Source organism: Stomoxys calcitrans, chromosome 2 (assembly GCF_963082655.1).
Source record: "Stomoxys calcitrans chromosome 2, idStoCalc2.1, whole genome shotgun sequence".
Lineage (NCBI taxonomy): Eukaryota > Metazoa > Arthropoda > Insecta > Diptera > Muscidae > Stomoxys > Stomoxys calcitrans.
The window spans coordinates 158,282,421-158,303,799 of NC_081553.1; the positions used below are offsets into that span (position 1 = coordinate 158,282,421).

A 21,379-nucleotide genomic window follows, 5' to 3' on the forward strand; every position below is an offset into this window, starting at 1 on the left:
TTGGGTTATTGGGCCTTAAAACTATAAATATTTAGTTCCACTCTCTTTACAACCCAAGTTGTCTTGGTGAGCAAATACGTCCTATTTGTGGGGTAGTTATGGTGGTGGGACGTCCCCTAGACAGATACATGGTCTACTCCCAAAAACCTTTAATTTGAGCCCCATATTTCCATAGTCGGCAAACATGACCGGCTTGGGGGGTGTTTTGGGGTATGGGCGGCCACTCAGTGAGTTGCCCTTGAAAATATATATCGGATTCGTGTTCCACTCGTATTTGAGCCTCGTGTTGCAAAAGTCAGCAAATACTTGCTATTTGGGTGGTGTTGTGGGGGTGGGGTGGCCCCATAGACACTTTTCCCAAATATTGATATCAGATTCGTGCTTTACTCCCAATGACCTTTAATTTGAGCCCCATATGACTGAGAGGCTGCCCCCTAACACTTGGTCCCATATTAGGATATCAGATTCTAATTCTACAATCAAATACCTCTTATTTAAGCCCCATATTCCCATGGTCAGTAAAACGGTCCTGTTTAGGGGGAGATTTGGAGAAAGGGTCCACCCCCCAGAAACGTGGTCCCACATTTGGATATCAGATTCGTATTCTACTCGCAAATACCTTTCATTTAAGTCACATATTTCCATGATCGGTAAATATGTCCGATTTAGGGGTGTTTTGGGGGTTGGGGTTGTTGTTAAATTAATGTATAAACACCTTTCTCATATTACTACTTTTAGTTTTATAAATCAATGACTACTTGCATTGTAATTTTGTATTCCTGTAGTTGAATTAGAGTACATATATTTTTCAGTTTGAATAAAACATTTAAACACAAAAGGTTATGGGCCTTTAGATACAAAAAAAAGAAAAGAAAATTTTTCATTCTACCTAATTTTGTGAATTAGTGAAAAACTATGACAAGCAGCCAACTGTTGTGCCCAATGGAAAGATTGCGGGGCCGTGAGAATTTTGATGTCTGGAAGAGACAGGCAAATCGTTTTTGGTAATAAAAGGTTGCTGGAAAGCTGTAATTGAAGCTATGCCGGACACGGAATTGAATGAAAAAGCTCTTGCGGAAATCACATGGATGGTAGATCCCAATAATTATGGCCACATTGCTGCCGCTACAACAGCGAAGGATGCTTGGACTGCACTGATTAATGCCTATGAGGATACGGGACTAACAAGGAAGGTAGAACTATTGAAGCAATTGGTGAACATCAAGATGCAGAATTACAAGACAATTCAATAGTATGTGAACGATTTGAACCTCATTGCCTTGAAGGTAAAGAATGCTGGATTGAATATCGACGATGAGTTTACTGCCTCGTTGATGCTAGCTGGACTAAGCGATGACTTCAAACCAATAGTTATGGCCGTTGAAAACTCTAAGCAGAAACTAACTGTGGATATGGTAAAAAATCTTTTGCTCCAAGATGCGAAATTCGATAAGGTCAGTGGAAATGATTCAGCACTTCAAGCTAAGTTTTCCAAAAAAAAAAACTAAAAGCAAATAACATGTTACAATTGCAAAAGGATTGGTCACATATCTAAGAATTGTCCGAACAGGAACAATGTGAGTAGCAATGGACAAAAAAAAAAAATGTTAAGAAATCGGAAGTTTTATTTGCGACTACTAAAGAAATTTCCTTTGCAAAAGCTACGTGTGATATTTGATCAACCCCAAATTATTGGTACATCGATGGTGGTGCTAGTAGCCACATGACTAATGATGATGCTAAGATGTATAACAAAAGAATTGTGGAAAACAAAAAAGTAGTAGTCGCAAATAAAAAAGAACTGTCTGTTGAATGCATTGGTGATATTGATCTGAATGTTATTGGTAAAAATGGAGTAAAAAAGATAACTGTTGAGAATGTCGAATATGTTCCTAGGCTGTGTACGAATTTGTTGTCAGTTAGGCAAATAACGAAAGGTGGCAAATCAGTGATTTTTGAACAAGATTATTGCAAAATCCGAAATAAGCAAGGGATGATTATAGCATCGGCAAGGATGTTCAATGATTTATACCGCTAAGAATGTGAATCTCTCTGCCATATAAATGGCAGTGTGTTCTCTGTTTCAAGCAAATTCAACTTGTGGCATCGCAGATTGGGACATATTAGTAACACGAAACTTAAGGAGGCAAAAGACGCTAGTTTTGGACTATCTTTTTCAGAAAAAGAGGGTGAGTTATGTACCATATGCGTGAAAGGGAAACAGTGCCGAAGACCTAATGAAGAGGATGGTACCAGAGCCACAAAAGTTTTGGAAATTGTACACACTGATGTCGTTGGACCTATGAACACATGTTCGTTGTCAGGCGTTTTCTGGTCACATTCATTGATGATTTTTCTAGAAAAGTATTTGTCTATCCTATCAAAAACAAGTCTGAGGTGTTTTCAAAGTTCGCTGAGTTTAAAAAAAATGTCTGAAACTCAGACGGGAAAGAAATTAAAGATTATCCGGTCTGATAACGGCAGATTTTCCAAACTATGCAAAGAAAACGGGATTATATATCAAAAAACATGTACATATACACCGGAACAAAATGCTGTGGCAGAGAGGATGAACCGCACGATAATTGAAAGAGTTCGTTGCATGCTCATTGATAGTGGACTTGACTATCGATTCTGGGCAGAGGCCGCAGTTACTGCATCATTTCTTATAAATCGAGTACCCTGTAGATCACAAAAGAAATGTCCTGAAGAAATATTCATTGGTCGACGATCCAACTTAACGTTCTTGAGAGTGTTGCCCTGCTTTCGCACATATACCGAAAGAGAAAGGATCTAAACTAGACCCAAAGTCAACCGAATGCATTATGGTGGGATATAGTGCCGAAAGCAAAGCTTACCGACTTTTCGATCCCAAAACTTGTAAAATAATAATATGCCGTGATGCAATTTTTATGGAAAACAGCAAAGTAAACACAACAGAGCAACATGAAGAAGATTTGTATTATTCGGAATTAATGCAAAGCGAAGGTGCAGATTCAGGGGAGAGTGGAAATCTTACTCAACCAAATGTTAGTGAATCAACACCTTCGGTAACAGCCAATGAAGATTCCAATGTGGCGGACTCAAATGAAGACAACCTAATTCCTGAAGTTAATCATACTGAAGAATCTGATACCGATAGTGAGTATATGGATAGTTATTGGCCATCAAACAGCGATGAGACTAACAGGCAAGAAAATGTAGAGGGGCCAATTATCCGAAGATCCGAGCGTATTGCAAATCGAAACCAAAATTCGTCAACGTTTTGTGCCATTGATTTTGTTTCAAATGATCCTGAAAGCTACAAAGAAGCAATGGCTACAGAAAATGCAAGTAAATGGAAACTAGCAATCAAAGAAGAAATTGAGTCGTTGAAACAAAATAATACTTGGACTTTAACAGAATTACCACCAGGACAAAAGGCTATCAAATCCAAATGGGTTTTCAAGACGAAAACTGATGAAAACGGAAGTCCTAACAGATATAAGGCTAGACTAGTCGCCAAAGGTTTTAGTCAACGAGATGGAATTGACTACAACGAAACTTTTTCACCAGTAGTCAGATATGACTCTATAAGGTACTTGGTTGCACTGGCCGCTAAGTATAGAATGGAAATTCATCAAATGGATGCTGTAAGTGCATATTTAAATGGGAACCTTAAGGAGTTAATTTATATGCAGCAACCTGAGGGATTCTCTGATGAAACGAAAAGAGTCTGCAAACTAGAAAAGTCAATATACGGGCTCAAGCAATCTGGAAGAGTCTGGAACGAGATGCTAAATTGCTCATCAAGCTGGGACTCGTACGGAGTGATGTAGATCAATGTATATACCACAACTTGGACAATGGGTATAAACCTTATGTTGCGATATATGTTGATGACGTCCTTATATTCTGTAATAATATAAAGATACTACAAAATATAAAAAAGAAGCTTTCCAAAATATTTAAAATGAAGGACCTAGGAGAAGTTTCTACAATACTCGGAATAAGAATAACTCGAAATCGTGATAACATAAAAATAGATCAATCAAAATATATAATTGATGTTTTATATCGTTTTGGAATGAACGAGCGCAATCCAATTTCAACACCGATTGACACTAATCAGAAGCTATCTGTTTCCATGTGCCCAAAGAATGAAAATGAGAGACAGGAAATGTCAAAGGTTCCTTATATGCAAGCAATTGGATGTTTGTTGTACCCAGCACAAGTGTCACGCCCAAACACCTCATATGCAGTAAATATATTAAGTCGATTCAGCACTAATCCAGGGAGAGCTCACTGAGAAGCAGCGAAGCGTGTCATGCGATACTTGAAAAGCACGGCAACTGTAGGTCTCGAGTATAAATTTGATGTGGAGAGTTCAGTTGTTGGATACTGTGATGCTGACTGGGCTGGAAATATAGACGACCGCCAATCGACCACTGGATATATATTTATATACCAATCTGCTGCAATATCTTGGTCAACAAAGAAACAAAAGACAGTAGCTCTGTCATCTACCGAGGCGGAGTTCATGTCTCTAACAGCTGCTATACAGGAGTCAGTCTGGCTGAAAAGACTTGAAAAGGAAATTAATCCTGATTGCGAAAAGACCATGAAAATATTTTGCGATAACAAGGGAGCAATACATGTGGCATTGAACAATAACTATTCCAACAGAACTAAACACGTCGACATAAAAGCAAAATTTATAAGGCAAAAAATTGACGAGGAAGAAGTTACTTTGGTATACACTCCTACCAATGAAATGTTAGCCGATGTATTTACCAAATACCTTTCATTTGAGTCCCATATTGTCGTGATTGGTCTAAATACATGTTTGGTAGGTTTTAGGGTGTGGCGGTCCCCTAGGTACCCCATCCGAAATTTGGACACCAAATTTTTATTTTTAGGGTACTATATGAGAGCACACAAAATTTCGCTTAAATCGCACCACCCATCTCCGAGGTCTGACGTTTCTGAAAATTAGGGTAAGGGGGAGGGTCCGCCCCCCTTCAGATATCAAAAAATGTAGTACCCTATTTTCACCACGGAATCATTATGCACCATCTGTGAAAATTTCAAGAAACTCGGTTCAGCCGTTTTTGAGTCTATAAGGAACACACTAACATACAAACAAACAAACAAACACAAATTGATTTTTATATATAAGATAAGATTTTTTTGAAAAACTATCCTATAGCGCCTAAAAAATCACTCTTTATTACCAAACATTGCATGTGCTTTAGAGATTCAAGCTGTGTTTACTTGCACAGTAGACAATTCATATAAGAAACTCCAACAAATTCCGAATTTTTTTCTTATATGCGTTTTTTTTTTTTCATATAAGAAACTAGTTTCTTATACAAACACATACAGTTATAATTTTTTTTATCTGAGTAGTGTTCGTATTTCTGCGTACACAACATATGCCCGCAAGGTTCTAAGTAATGTGCAAATGCAAATTTGCCCAAGAACATTCCATTGGGGAACAGGAGCAAACTTGTCCCATATCAAAGAGTATTGTCTGATTCAAGTTTTGATAAGGGAAAGTTTTTAAATAGGTGCGGTACCAAATGGTACAGTATGTCACAAATGTCGCCAGCATTAGGAAGGGATAACAACCGCTGACATTTTTTTTATGTTCTCGCCTGGATTCGAACCATAGTGTTCAGCGTCATAGGCGGACATGCTAACCTATGTGATAAGATAATTGGGTCCTATCAATGCGGCTTTAGACCTGGCAAATACACCCTAGAACAGATATTCACTCTGCGCCAAATCCTGGAAAAGACCCGAGAAGACAAATCAACACCTACCATCTCTTTGTTGAATAGGAAAGAATTGTAAGAATAGGAAAGAATCTTTCGGAACCATTTAATACCAAACGATGATTCAGACCAGGAGACAGCCTATCGTGTGATCTCTTTAATATCCTGCTGGAGAAGATTATACGAGATGCAGATGTGAATAGATATGGCACTCTAATCACAAGAGAACACATGCTACTCGCCTATGCCGACGACTTCGACATAATAGGTCGGTCACCGGAAGTAGTTACTGCAGCCTTTGAAGGAATTGAAAGAGAATCAGTGAAAATGGGACTGGCGATAAATGGAGATAAGACGAAATGGATGGTTTCAACTCCCAAAAAGCCTTGCACAACCGAGCAGATAAAGGAAATGGAGAATGATGGGAGCCACAACTTTGAAATAGTCAGCAACTTTATCTACCTCGGCTCCGCCGTAACCGAAACGAATGACATCAGTTTTGAGATAAAGTGAAGAATAATACTGACAAACAAATGCTACTTTGGATTTAGTAAGCAGTTTAGAAACAAGGCCACCTCTCGACAGACGAAGATCACACTGTACAATACACTAATACTAACCGTGTTGTTATGTAATTCTGAAGCATGGGTATTTGTGAAAGCAGATGAGGCAGATGGAGTATTTGAGGGATAGATTCTTGGCACAACCTATGGACCAGTTTATGTTAATAGAGAATATAGACGACGTATGAACCACGACGATAGCATAGTTACACGTATCAAAACACAACGGCTGCGTTGTCTAGGTCATGTTGCAAACACTGTGGTACACGCATACAGGGAAGACCAAAAGCTCGATTCTGTCCTCGAGACCTATTACGGTGGGGTATATCCAGAAGACAGAGAATGTATGGACTATGTCTAGTGAGGAAATACTAGAACTACTCGTTGATACACATTTCCCGGGAAATTCTCCAACGGACAACGTGGCGCCAGAAGAGGTTGTCACTGATATGCATTCGTCGAAGCCATTAGGAAAATTGTGTCTGAACCGAAAATCCATTGGGCGATAAGAAGTTTCGACTCCTTTAAGTCGCCAGGCCCTGATGATCCATCACCGCTTCAATTACAAGCTGTGTCTGATAGACTGATTCCCTGGCTTAGGGAGATATACTCTGCTTGTATCAGAATATCATATTTATCTGTGGGATGGAGGGACACGAAGGTCATTTTCATTCCGAAAGCAGGAAAACCCTACCACACGAAGGCGAAAGATTTTCGTCCTATTAGTATGTCATCCTTTATGTTGAAGACTCTAGAGAGTTTGATAGAAACATATCTTAGGACAAAGATCCCTGGAGATCGCCTGTCGCGGCAGCAGCATGCATAAAGTAAAGACAAATCCACTGAAGCAGCCCTTCACGACTTAGTCGGCTACATAGGGGGTTCTCTTGCTGTCAAGGAATATACAATGGTAGCATTTCTTGGCATTGAAGGTGATTTCAATAATTTAAAACCGACGTCAATCATGAAGGAGTTGGAGTTTCTAGGCATCAACTCTACTGTAAGAAAGTTTATTAAAAACTTACTTACTAAAAGAAGCATTAAGACAGGCTTGGGATCTGTGTATCTAAAAAAATGGGTCAGCAGAGGAACTCCTCATGGAGGTGTACTGTCTCCTCTACTTTGGAATATAGCCATTAACAATATATTATTGTCTCTGGAAGAAAAAGGCGTTAAAGTGGTCGCGTATGCTGATGACGTGGCTATTGCGGTTAGGGGTAAGTTTCCCAGCACCCTAAGAGTGGTGCCGAAAGTGGTCTGGGTATAAATCCGTGCAAGACAGAAGTAGTTCTTTTCAGCAGGAGATACAAGTTGCCTACAGTGGAACCTGTCTCCTTGGCTGGAGAGAATGTTCCATTTACAGAAAGCGCGAAATACCTGGGTGTTTTGCTGGACAGGAAACTGAACTTCAAATCCAACATTTTGGAAAGGGCGAAAAAGGCCACTCTGCCCTATACACCTGCAAGAGAGCAATTGGCAAAAGTTGGGGATTTAGACCTCGTGTAATGCATTGGGTATATACTGCAGTTGTCAGACCTATTATGCTATATGGTGTTGTGGTCTGGAAGACGGCGCTTCAAAAATCCAACTTCTGCTCAATACTTAACCGGATCCAAAGGATAGCTTGTTTGTGCATCACAGCCGCACTGAGGACGATACCATCTGATGCACTGAATTTAATGATACTACCCAAATTGCAGCGAAAACTGCCGTGATGTTAAGGGAGCTTTCTCATTGGTTATGTGGCGGCTACGGACACTGTGTTATCCTTGATACAATATCCGATGTTCCAGGCAGTGTGAATTACACTCTACTTGAGCCGCTTTTTGATAAAAATTACTGTACCACTATTCCTGATAGAACCGATTGGAACTACGATATCCTTGGTAACAGACGTTACATAGACTTCTACACGGATGGTTCCAAACTAAACGACCAGGTGGGCTTTGGGGTGTACTCTAAAGATCTAGAACTGGTCATATCGAAGAGGTTACCCGATGACTGCAGTATGTATCAAGCATAGATCCTTGCAATTAAGGAAGTGGTGGCATGGTTAAGATATAATGTCATTACGACGATTGGCATAAATGTCTTTCAGACAGGTAGGCATCCATTAAATCCCTGGAGAACGTATTTCTGAACACAAAAACCGCCCTCGACTGTCGCAGATCTCTCATCGAGATGGCTGAACAGTTCAAAATACACCTGTTCTGGGTGCCGGGCCACGGAGATATCCCAGGGAATTCTAAAGCAGACGAGCTTGCTACCTACCTTACACATTCCAAGGCACTGGAATCTGTGGGTATGTCTCTAGCGACATGTAAGCTAAATTTTCAGGGCCGGGCCGGGCCCGAAGGACAACGAATGACAGATGGTCACAAAGAGGAGGCTGTGAGCATTCTAAAACTATGTGGCCTCTTCTAGACTTGAAGAGGTCTACTGCTTTGCTGTCATTGGCTAGAACAGACGTCTCAGTCATTGTGTCCGTCATGACAGGTCACTGTCTAATCGAAAACATGCTGACAGACTGAAGGTTGCCAGCAACGACTTTTGTGGAAGCTGTAGAACACCTACTGTGTGTGTGTCCCGCACGAGCAGTTAGAAGGAGTTCCACTTTAGGTTCCCATTTCTTTGAGAATCTGTCTGATTTAGCGGATATGAACATTCGTAAGTTATTGGGATTTTTTGGAGAGAAGTTCTTTTTGCATTGCTGCCTGCAATTTTAGTTCCTCACAAATTTCGCCAGCATTAGGAGGGGATAACCACCACTGAAAAATTTTCTAATGTTCTCGCCAGGATTCGAACCCAGGCGTTCAGCGTCATAGGCTTATACACTAACCTCCCTGCTTTCTGCTCAGTCAAAAAAGGAGAAAATAAATGTGCGAAGATGTGTGCTCACCACTTGTAGAGACACAATTGCAATTATTTGCAATCTAGAATTTAGAATTTATTGAATGCCTGGACAGCATTACATAAAATCTTATAATTACAGTACAGGCTGAATTATCAGAATTACCTAGTTTACATATGTGTATAATTAAATTTAAATTATTTTATTAATAATAATAATTATAATTTTAAATGGAGTCCACCGTAGCATGTCCACTTATGACGCTGAACGCCTATGTTCGAATCCTGACGAGACCATCAGAAAAAATTTTTCAGCGGTGGCTTTCCCCTCTTAATGCTGGCAACATTTGTGCGGTAATATGCCATGTAAAACTTCTCTCTCCAAAGAGGTATCGCACTGTGGCACGCCGTTTCGACTCGGCTATAAAAAGTAGGCCCCTTATCATTGAGCTTAAACTTAAATCGGACTGCACTCATTGACAGGGAGAATTTGCTCCTAAATTTACAATTTGCAATTATAATTTTAAATACAAAAAAAAAAATGAAGTAAAACAATATAATAAAGAAATTTGAAAATAAAATTTAAAAAGGGAAGGAATTTATTGTGCTAGAAATATTTACAAGTTATTTAGTTATTAACAAAAGTGAGAAGTTTAATTTTAAAAGTAAACACATCGCTGATGATCTGTATTTCATATGAAAGAGTATTCCAAAGACGTATAGAGTTTATATAAAACTGCCACTCAGATGTCAAGCTAAGTCGTTTAAAGGAATAAGCTTTCTCCCTCTTTTGGATCTGGCTAATTTTAATCTTTCGTAGAGATATTGGGTTTTCGTTTTGCAATAATCCTATGCAGGAATATTAGATATCTAATTCGGAGAAGAATATTATAACCAACCATATAAAGAGCACTTCCAAGATGAGAAATATGCTGAGTTCTCCTCAGTCCATAGACATCGTGCAAAATGTTGTTAAACGATACGTTTATTTTTCGCTGGTTTGATGAGTCGCAATTAGCGAAGAGCTCACATTCATATATCAAACCGGGAACCAGGAAGGTTTTCGCTAAAAGGGCTTGGGTTTCAGTTGGAGTGAAGGAGTGTGTGGCCCACAATTCACGCGGTTTCGCATTTATAAAATAGTGTGAATATTTTAGCCCAACACTGGTTTTTACGCTGAAATACTCATACTTTCTCTAGTAGGAGAGACACAACAAAAAGGGTCCTTTTATCGTTGGCGAAGTTGCTAAAAGGTTAACAATAAACAAAGTTTGTTGCGAACGATAATGCATTGTTTATGGCATACGTTTGATATGTTGAAAAGAAACGTTACATAGTTACAATAAAAACTTTGTAATAAAAGTATTTTGTTTGTCGTAAAAGTGTCCCTAACCTTTTATTTTTTTACGTGTACCTCATTGTACATTGTAGATTTAACTTCCGAAACCGGGCCATAGCCTGGATTCAGAATTGCCACCACTGTTACGTTAGCCTCGTCCTCTGAATCCACCAGTCCGAATCACAAAGTTCGTTCCCATGGCAGCCGGTTGTACGTACCGGATTGACCCGATGGATTTCTTCATCGGCAAGGGCTGCCGTCTTAGTGTATAACTCACTGCTACAACAACAACAACAACAAAATTCGTTCAATCTAGTCATGATGAGTTTCCTTGCGCATCTAGGGGCAGTTGAGAAAGTTTGAACCACTCTTCCTCAGGGCACTGGACTCTTGCGGTGTGGACGATTCCTTCTCAGATGCTTTACTAGCTGCTGTCTTTGAATTACCTATTGAGTTCCGTTCTTCCCCTTTGGCGCACACCTAAAGCCAATCCAACCGGTCAGGGCTTGTCGGGTCTCTCTCGTAAGTCTTCCCTTCCTGTTTTGACTTTAGAGATGTGGTCGATAGTTCATCAGACAAGTGCTCAGCAATAACTGCTGAGTCGTCTCCTGATTCCCTAATCCCACCGCTTTCTATTCTGTGAGACAATCAGAGTTAAGTACGAAAACTGCATGTCTCCGATCGCCATCAGACTCATCCAATTTACAGACTTAGGATCTGAGGAAATCCTTGGTATCCAAACATGAGCCGTTGGTCGCAAAGGAATATCTCCCTTCTTGACTAAATCCAGTGCTGCGCCTGGCCACATCTCGCCAATCTTTCTAAAGGCGAAATAATACATTTCAACTAAGCGTTGATCCCCGAAGGCAATTAGTTTGCATCGATCCCGATACCTGCCTGCATCGTCACAAACTGGTGGAAGCCCGGGCAATTCCGGAATGACATCGGAGTAAACAGATGACAGTCCATTGACTATCTCACTTCCATTGTTCCAAGGTATGCAGCCCTGTTCTTCTCCCTTGTCGACAACTGTCATAATCAAACTGTCCTTGCGACATAAGCAAAGGTTCTTGGACACATCTTACTATTGTTCGCCTTAGTTCATTTAGGCATGGAATGCTCTCCAGGTGAAGGCAGACTTTTGCCTGACTGTGGTGCCGTTTCCAAATCTTTGGCGTAACCCGCGTTGCGAATCTTAATAAACCTGAAAACGATGCGCCTTTTATTATTCCAACCTGTAAAAGAGCGCATTGGTTTGCCGGGGAAGACCGATGGCCTAGGCAAGTTATAGGCATGAGTTCGGCCTTGTCCTTAAAACTCGAACCATGTATATTCGTCAGAAGCCCCTGTTGACCAGTCGTTTGTCGGCAAGTAAAGCCAGGAGCCGATGCACCACCACAGCTGTTGGGTCTTTGGAGTCCATTCTACGCCTATACATGGGCTCTAGATCTGCCGCTTCATTGAAAACACGCAGAATATCATCTGCTTAATAGATAAAACTATCGTAGATGTCCTTGAGTGACTTAAATTTTTTCCGAAAAATAATTACTTAAAAGAGTTACAGAATATTCTTGTGGAACGAAATAACAATACCTTCACTCCACTCTAAAGTTCAAACAACTGAGCCACACTTAGCACAGATATTGGAAGTTATAACAAATGAACTCCTTGCAAATTTACTGCCAAACCCGATAACAATTGCGTTTCTAGGGGCTCAAGAAATCAAACCCAAGCATCAGTTGATATGGGAGATACCATATCTATATATTATCCACGCGAAAACATCAGAAAAAATTTCCGCGGCTTTCATCCTTTGCTTGTCGGGCATATGTGCTAGTGTGCGTAATGTTTCCAAGCCCATGTGCCTCACGCACACAAATATGTATAGTAGTGTGTGTGCATTTGCCCGCCACAGGTTTATATCTTTAATACAGGCCGAGATACAGACCACCGTTTGCAGAAATTTGAAAAAATGGGTTGCATTCCAACCCATCGATAAACATTTTGATACAGCTCCTATATAAGGGTACATTTCGCAAATAGAGATTTTTACACTGAGTGTCTAGAGGGAATTTAGAGTTTATAGAATCTGCGTTGGGAAATGATTTATACATCGTTCGAAAGGTATGAAAATATCCTTTAAAATAGAGTCCTTTAAAATGAACTCTTATGTTTCCAGTTACTTAAAATCCGATAGAATAGAGAGATTACCATGGTTCTGTCATGGGCGTGAAAAAAGTGTTCAAATGTGTTAGTGTGCCCACCACTGGTACGCAGGTATTATTGAATAAAAGATTTTTTAGGAGCAGAACTTCGAACAAAACTTTGAGAGCGAAGCTTGCAATATATACATGTAAGGCAATGAGGTTAGCGAATTTATAAATTGGGACATAACGGAAGTCCTTTCCACTTTTAAGGGTGTTTCTTTTAGACGTGTGGTTATAAGTCTGGCTACACTTTTTACAGATTTGATCTTTTCGGCTGTTGTCACTTTGTTTATGCTCAGTTCGGGTTGCCATTACATAATGAATAGAATGAGCTTAAAAGCCGCAAAATGTGGTCGAAAACTGGCCTATTGAAATTGAAAAAAATCGGTTCTGATTTGGATATAGCTACCATATATATGTTCGTCCGATTTGCAGTAATACTGCAATAAAATGGTCATTTGTTAACCGATTTTCTCGCAATTTGGCAGGAAGGATTTTCTTATGACTCCTGACATTACAGGTAATTTTCATTAAAATCGGTTCACATTTGGATATAGCTCACATATATATGTTCTTCTGATTAGCAGTAATATTGCAATAATATGGTCATTTGTTACCTGATTCTCTAGAAATTTGGCAGGAAGGATTTTCAAATGACGCTCGACATTACTGGTGATTTTTAGGTATATCGGTTCAGATTTAGATATATCTCTCATAGATATATATATATCGCCCGATTTCCACTCCTAGAGTCTCAGCAAAGGCATTTATTGACCCATCTTGCCAAAAAAATACTTGCAAAACGCTTTCTTCGACGACTGCCACAGTATCTGAGAAGCTTGCTGAAATCGGTTCAGATTTAGGTATAGCTAAATTTTGCAGGAAGGATTTTCTTATGACTCTCAATATTACTGGCGAATTTCATAAAAATCGGCCCAGATTTGGATATAGCTGTCATATATGTATATAGATTTTCACTCCAAGAGCCACTGCAAGCGCATTGTTTGACCAATCTTGCACAACGTTTTACTCGCCGACTACCACATTATCTGAGAAGTTAGCTTGAAATAGGTTCAGAATTAAATATAGCTCCCATATATATGTTCGTCAGATTTTGGGTAATTTGCAATAATGTTGCCATTTGTCAACCGTAGTTATTACAGTTTGAACATATTTGCTAGCCGAGGTCCATCAAAATTGGTTCAGAATTGGATATAGTTCCCACATTGTATTTATAGGTTAGGTGTAGGGTATTATACAGTCGGCACCGCCCGACTTTTGCCCTTCTAAGACGCATGTCTTAGAAAACTCACGTCAAAAAAAAAAAAAATATTTCTTAAACACAAAAACTTCAACATATATCCTTATTTAGTAAAGAAATTAAATAAAATCATTAAGTTTCAGTGCGTTTTTTATTAGCATAAACTATTAATGTAATACATGTACATATTTATTTATTTACAATCAAAAAACTATTAGAAATATAATTACCATTCCAAGCATTCTTTGGCTTCATAAAATGTTCGGCTGTTTTCCGAATAAAATTGCTGATACCAGTTCCTAAACGCAAGTATTGAACTATCTTCTTTAACAAGCTGCGGTCTTTTGCGAAATATTTTATGATTCCACATAGCAATATCTCGTTCAAACTGAAAATGAAACAAATGAAAGCGAATTACTGGTGTGTCATATATACGCTGCTGTGGGCAAAAAATAGTACGTTTTTAATTTAAATTTCGCGAACCACGAACCAAGTCCAGGACGGCAATTAACAAAGGAATTGGTGTTCGAGAATCGACTATTAACAGTCATAGACCTTACTTATATCGTTGGAATATCAGAGGGTGTAGTGAAAACCAGTTTGAATGATCATTCGGGCAAATGAAAGGCACCATCACGATTGGTTCCAAAATCATTAAATTTTTGAAACACCGTCGCATACCGCATTGATTCTTCGTGAACATTTCGCCAAAAATTCAACCAATGTCGTTCCACAACCACCGTATTCGCCTGATTTAGCTTCGTTTGACTTCGGGCTGTTCAACAAAGACTGTTTTGAAGGAATTGAAGATATTAAACGTGAATAGCTACACGCATTGAAGGCTATTGTGGAAATTGACTTTAACAAGTGGACGGCAATTGGAAAAAACATTGGCATAAGTGTATTGCAGTCGGGGGGAATACTTTGAGGGTGACGAAATAAGAACGTGTCAGCTGTTTTGTTTTGCCTATGAATGGGCATGCAAACGATTACCGAACGTTTGTCGACCGTAACCGGAAAGTAGAATTCAGTAAAAACAAAATTTTACGTTCCTACTTCATGCCAGCTGTTAAAAATTGATGTTTGAACTATTTCAAACCCAAAAATGTGTATTATTAAAACAGATAGTCATATTCTATGACTACTCTGTGCAATTTGTCAATTTATTGTGAATGGTTTAGGTGGAATGAGTAGCCCACCTTAAAAGGGTGACTTCACTCGGAGGCCAGTCCGGCCAATTGTGATACCCTAGTGAGAAAACGAAGTGTGGATGAAAAGGAAAAGAGATGTTGAGAAATATGTGAGATATACGACGAAATTACAAGAAGAGAGTGGGGGCAAGAGCATATCTTACAATCAGAATTTCTTTTGTGGCTATTGTCATAGAACAGACCTCTGCTTTAAAGAGGCATTTCTGGCCGATAGTACGACATCCCGATATTGAGTGTATCGGAGTGTACTCCCAATCCAGTCCCTGACTTCATCTTGGAGCCATCTGTGAAGAACGAGGTCTCCACAGCCTTCTATCATACAAGTGCCCCAAATGTTGGCATTGGTCTAGCAAAGCAGGAGTAAAAGGCGCATGCGCTTTTCGTCTTCTTTCCTCCATTTTCCTTCTTCAAAGCAGTTCGAAAAGAATTCTAGGCCCATACATTTCGCCTTATTCGACAACTGCAGGGTGATAAAATAAAAAGGACAACCTATGTCTTTCCTGGGGTCATCCTGAACTCATTTCTCGTAGATCATCTCGACAGTCTTCCTAATGACTTCCTCGCTGATTGTCGACAGAACTTTATTTCATAATACAATGTCGCACAGTGGGATGGAAAAAATAAGTCTGCCATTTTGGAACGGATAGAGATATCTTCATGAAATTTTACATGCAAAATGCAAAATTTGCCCATGAACATGCCTTCATTGACTTTAGGTTTTAATCTTTCACACAGTACGCTCGAGAGTATTTTGTATGCGAGGGGAGGAGGCTTTTTCCTCTGTAGTTGGCACATACCGTCTTGTCTCTTTTCTTGTGTACGGGACATAGTATGCTAAGATATTTTAACTTATACGGATGCTAAATGTACCTCAAAATAGAGAACTTTTTATTAAAAAATTGGAAACCCCTTCGAGATCAAATTTTCCAAATCCCAGACCCCCCAATGTTGTGTCCAAGAACCATCTCTCTGCACAAATAAAATACTTTTGCGATCAGAACGAACTTTGGTGCCGCCGAAGCGGCCCCAAAATGGAGATTTATCTGCAGGAACCGGACCATAGCCAGGATTCAGAATTTCCACCACTGCTGCGTTAGCCCCATCTTTTGAGTCCACCAGGAGTTCATCCTCACAAGATTCGTTCGATCTGGTCATGATGTGTTTCCTAACCCATCCAGGGGCAATTGAGCAAGCAATGGAATCACACTTCCTCAGGACACTGGACATTTGTAGAGTGGTCGATTTATCCTTAGATACTTCGGCAATTGCTGATGTCGAAGTACCTTTTGAGTTCCGGTCGAAGTACCTTTACCGCTGACGCACACCTTTAGCCTAATCCAACCGGTTGACCTAATACCATCACCCCGATTTAAAGTTTTCCACAACCTAGAGTTTGATCCTAAAATTGATCTTCTTGGGGTACTTCATTTTCTCTTAAGGCCTTAAAGTTTTGCCTTAGAACTTTAAAGGCTTTTTGGGCTTTATTCTGCTGATCTTATACCATCACCCTTGACGTGGAATTTTTCAAATCCCATATTTGCTGTTGTACAGTGTAGTTCAATTCAAAATGAACAACAGAAGCCACACCCTAGATTAGATACAGTAGTTGAATAAAAAAAATTTAATTACACTTTAACACCGGTATTCACAAAACGTAATGTAGATTTCTAATAGTTATATTTGACAGATTTCCTTTAAAGAACTGTCACATATATTTAGGATTCATAAAGTTTAGGAATAAGGACGTAATTATTTTGTACATTAGTTTAATACAAGAAATGCTTTACAAATAGGTGCTAAGTTAATTTTTTACAAAATAAGATATATAAGTAAAATAATTCAATCAACAACAAATTATTTAATTAACTGTACTCTAATATGTGTGTGGAAAATAATGAGCGAAAGAGTTCAACCCCTTATAAAAGATTGACTATATACATATGCTTTCGATAACGATTATGATAATCGTCATCCCATAGGACTTAGCGAGGATTGCATAACCCATTGTTTAAAATTTATGAAAAATTTACGACTTCACTTACGGTGAATGAACACATTTCGAACCGAACACTGATTTTGGTAATAAAATTCAATGATTTGCAAGCGTTGCTCGTTAGTAAGTCTATTCATGATGAAATGTCAAAGCATACTGAGCATCTTTCTCTTTGACACCATGTCTGAAATCCCACGTGATCTGTCAAATACTAATGCATGAAAATCCTAACCTCAAAAAAATCACCCTTTATCTTCGAATTCTGTCTCTATCTCTGAAATGTATGAGTATTAAATATTTTAACTCATCGAAAAAATGATCTGAAACCTCTCAAAATGCTTATATTTTTTATCGTCTTGAAATTCTTAGACAATTAAGTCTTTTGCGCCCGTTTGTCTATCTATCTATTCAAATCACGCTTACTAAAGAGTTAAGCTAGATGCTAACGAAGGAGTGAAGATAGAGCCTCGAAAATTTGAACAAATACTCTTTGTTGGTGCAGATTCGATTGTAATGGGCTAAATTGGTTCCACCTGAGTTTGATCTGAATCTGTGCGAAAATATATCGCATATAAACCGATCCCCGATTTGGCTTCTTGCGCACCTGGTGGTGTAATTTGGATCCAATTTTGCTACATTTTTAATGTGCAAAGCTTAATCTGATTCGATACTTAACACTATATAGCTCCTATACAACCGTTTTCCCTTAAACTTTCCAAAACAAAAAAACTCAATAAAGGCGATTTATTCGGGCCGGCTGAACTAAATGCAATTTTAGTTGTTTTTTGATTTTTTAATCGTCTATGATTGAAATTAAAAACTCTCGTTATGTTAAAAAACAATGATTCTTCATTTTGCTGCAATGTTAGACATATTTTTCCCTTAAAACATATCGTCGCCCTAATGTTATCTTGTTTCATGCCATATTCCATGCCTTTTTGGGAAATCGAGAAAAACTCACTATATGTTGGAACCTAAATTACTCAAACTTTACTTTATATGGAACAAAAGTTTCTTTGGAATATTACACGATGAGGCGTCCCCCAAACACATGGCCCCAAAATAGGTTATGAAATTCGATTTCTAATCTCAAATACCTTTCATTTGAGCCAATATGTATTGGCATGGTCGAAAAATTTTTACTCTTTGGGGGGTGGTTTGGGGAAGGGGTGATGCCCTAAATACATGGTACTACATTTGGATATCAAATTCGTATTCTACTCCCAAATACCTTTATTTGAGCCCCATATTGCGATGGTCAGTAAAAAATTGGTCCCTGTAAATAAGCCCAGAAACTTGGTCCCACATTTGGATATTGGATTCGTATTCTACTCGCAAATACATTTCATTTGAGTCCCATATTGCCATGGTCGGTAAATATGTCAGATTTATGGGTGATTTGGGGTTGGGGTGGTCCCCCTAACACTTGGTCCGACAATTGGATATCAGATATGTTTTCTTTTTCTAATTATCTTTCATTTGAGTCCCATATTGTCGTGAATGATTTTTAATTTTAGGATATTATAAGTGAGCACACAAAATTTCGCTTAAATCGCACCACCCATTTCCGAGATCTGGCGTTTCTGAAAATTGGGGTAAGGGGGAGGGTCCGCCCATTTTTATATATCTAAAAATGTAGTACCCTATTTTCACCATTATGAAAATTTGGCCCATCTGTGAAAATTTCAAGAAAATCGGTTCAGCCGTTTCTGAGTCTATAAGGAACACATAAACAAACGAACCTACAAACAAACACAAATTGATTTTTATATATAAGAAGATATGGAACGACATTCAAAACAATATTTTTTTTAACTAAACTACATCTCAATATCTAGAAAACTAAGGAAGGATACATCAAAATTGCCTGAAAATCCTAGAAAGTGATCCTAACTCAAAATAGTAAACAGTGGCGTATGGATAAAGGCCGACAATATGTTTCAGTGAGTGGGTCATCCGTGTGGGTATTGGTAAACGATGGTCACAAAATTCTTTGGTAAGGCGAAGGTTAAATAGAAGCACATGAAAGTTGCATAAACAATTTTAACTATTTGCACCATAGCTTGCATAGATCCAAGAGGTGTCAAAATATCCCATTGTGTTTTCCATTTCATCATACTTATGAATCAAATCGAACTATCCGGGCTATATTGAAAAGCGTGAATCAAACACTGAAAAAATATTTGTACAAACTTTAAGAATCCGAGCCACAGATAAGCGAACTATATTCAAAAATTACCAATTTTCTAAAACTCACAGAAACAAGTAAAAAGCCGATAAGTTCGGCCGGGTCGAACTTTGGATACACTCAACCAAATTTGTTATTCAAAACAGCCAAAATGTTTGCCAAAACGACAGTTTTTGTCTGCTGAAAATGGAAAAGCAGAAATTACAGCTGCTGCTTCGAGTACACAAGTCTGCTGAAAAAAAATTTGGATGCTACTTTTTATGGTTGCCCGTTACTTGTTATGATAACGTTAGGCATTGGTTTTTTTTTTGAATTTTTTTAGAAATTTTGTTGGAAGAGATTCATCCATTGGTATACATTTCGAAATGTGCCTGAGCTGTTCGCATTTTTAGTTATTGCTCTACTAATGTGCACATGACTGGCATGATCTTTTGTATCGTAGTTTAAACAATAAAGGATATAGAAAGTATACATTCAGTGGTGATGTACTAACATCCAATGAGATACACATTTACATATGTGTTCTACTATTTTTTTTTTTTTAACATCCCCTTCATAATTAAGCAGCAGTCATTTTCAGCAAACAACAGGCCTTGCAGCGGCAGGCCTGCTGCTCTGAAATTGCAGTATTCCTGATGTAATAGCAGAACTACTGCCACAATAGCAGCAAAATAATCTACTAATATTCAGAAGACAGTGTCTACTATTTTCAGCAAACTTTTTTCTATGAGTGTACCCACCTCGAGTATGTATGCAAACCTCTTTTCGTCATAATCCGGTGAAAAATGCATTATTTACGCACCCATAGCAGCTATATCGAAATTTGGCCCAAATCTGGCACCGACATTGAATTGTCTGGTTCAATATTAGACTTTTTGGCAGCTATATCCATATCGACCGATTTGAACCATAAAGGATACGGATGTCGAAAAGCCTAACGCAGTCAATGTTTCAAATTTCAGCGAATTCGGATAATAATTACGTCTTTTATGGGGCTAAGACCTTAAATCGAAAGATCGGTCTATATGGCAGCTATATTCAGATCTGGAGTGATCTAGGTCATCTTCAAGAAGGATATCTAGGGGTCTAATTTAACTAACCGTCATACATTTCAGCGAAATCAGACAATAAAGGTGCCTTTAATGGGCCCAAGACCTTAAATCGAGAGATCACACTACATGGCAGCTATATCCAAATCTGGACCGATCTAGCCCAAATTGAAAGAGGATGTCGAGTGGCCTACACAACTCACTATTTCAAATTTCAGCAAAATCGGACAATAAATTTGGCTTTTATGGGCCTAAGACCTTCAATCGGCAGGTCTGTCTATATAGGTCTATATCAAGATATAATCCGACATAGCCCATCTTCGAACTTATACTGCCTGTAAAGAAAGAAAGAACCTATTCAGAGTTTCAGCACAATATCTTCATTTTTAAAGAGTGTGGTGTGGTTTCAGACGGACGGACGGACATGCCTAGATCGTCTAAGATTTTTACGACGATCAATAATATATATACATTAAAGGGTCGGAAATGGATATTTCGATGTCTTGCACCGTAGCGCAGAGGTTAGCATGTCCGCCTATGATGCTGAACGCCTGGGTACGAATCCTGGCGAGACCATCAGAAAAAAAATTTCAGCGGTGGTTTCCCCCTCCTATTGCTGGCAACATTTGTGAGGTACTTTGCCATGTAAAACTTCTCTCGGACTCGGCTATAAAAAGGAGGCCCCTTAACATTGAGCTTAAACTTAAATCGGACTGCACTCATTGATATGTGAGAAGTTTGCCCCTGTTCCATAGTGGAATGTTCATGGGCAAAGTTTGCATTTGCAAAAAGAATGACAAAATTAATGTACCCCCATCCTTCGATAGCAGCAAACGCAGTCTGTTGGCTGTTAGTAGTCAATTTTACCGCAATTACCGCAGCAGATCTGCTGTTAAAGCTAAATATATGCAATTTCAAAACAACGGTATGGCTACTGAAAAGTCAGTTGTTTGCTGAAAATG

At 38.8% G+C, this 21,379-nt stretch overlaps 1 protein-coding gene across 1 annotated transcript in view; it reads right to left on the reverse strand.

The window, feature by feature from the left end:
• Positions 1–14,108: 14,108 nt before the first annotated feature.
• Positions 14,109–21,379, reverse strand: part of LOC106084232 (cholesterol 7-desaturase nvd) — a 79,924-nt gene continuing 72,653 nt past the window's right edge. The window contains exon 7 of the mRNA XM_013247789.2: positions 14,109–14,364. Coding sequence (XP_013103243.1) covers positions 14,203–14,364 — 162 coding nt within the window. The 3' untranslated portion in view covers positions 14,109–14,202. The remainder of the gene's footprint in view (positions 14,365–21,379) is intronic.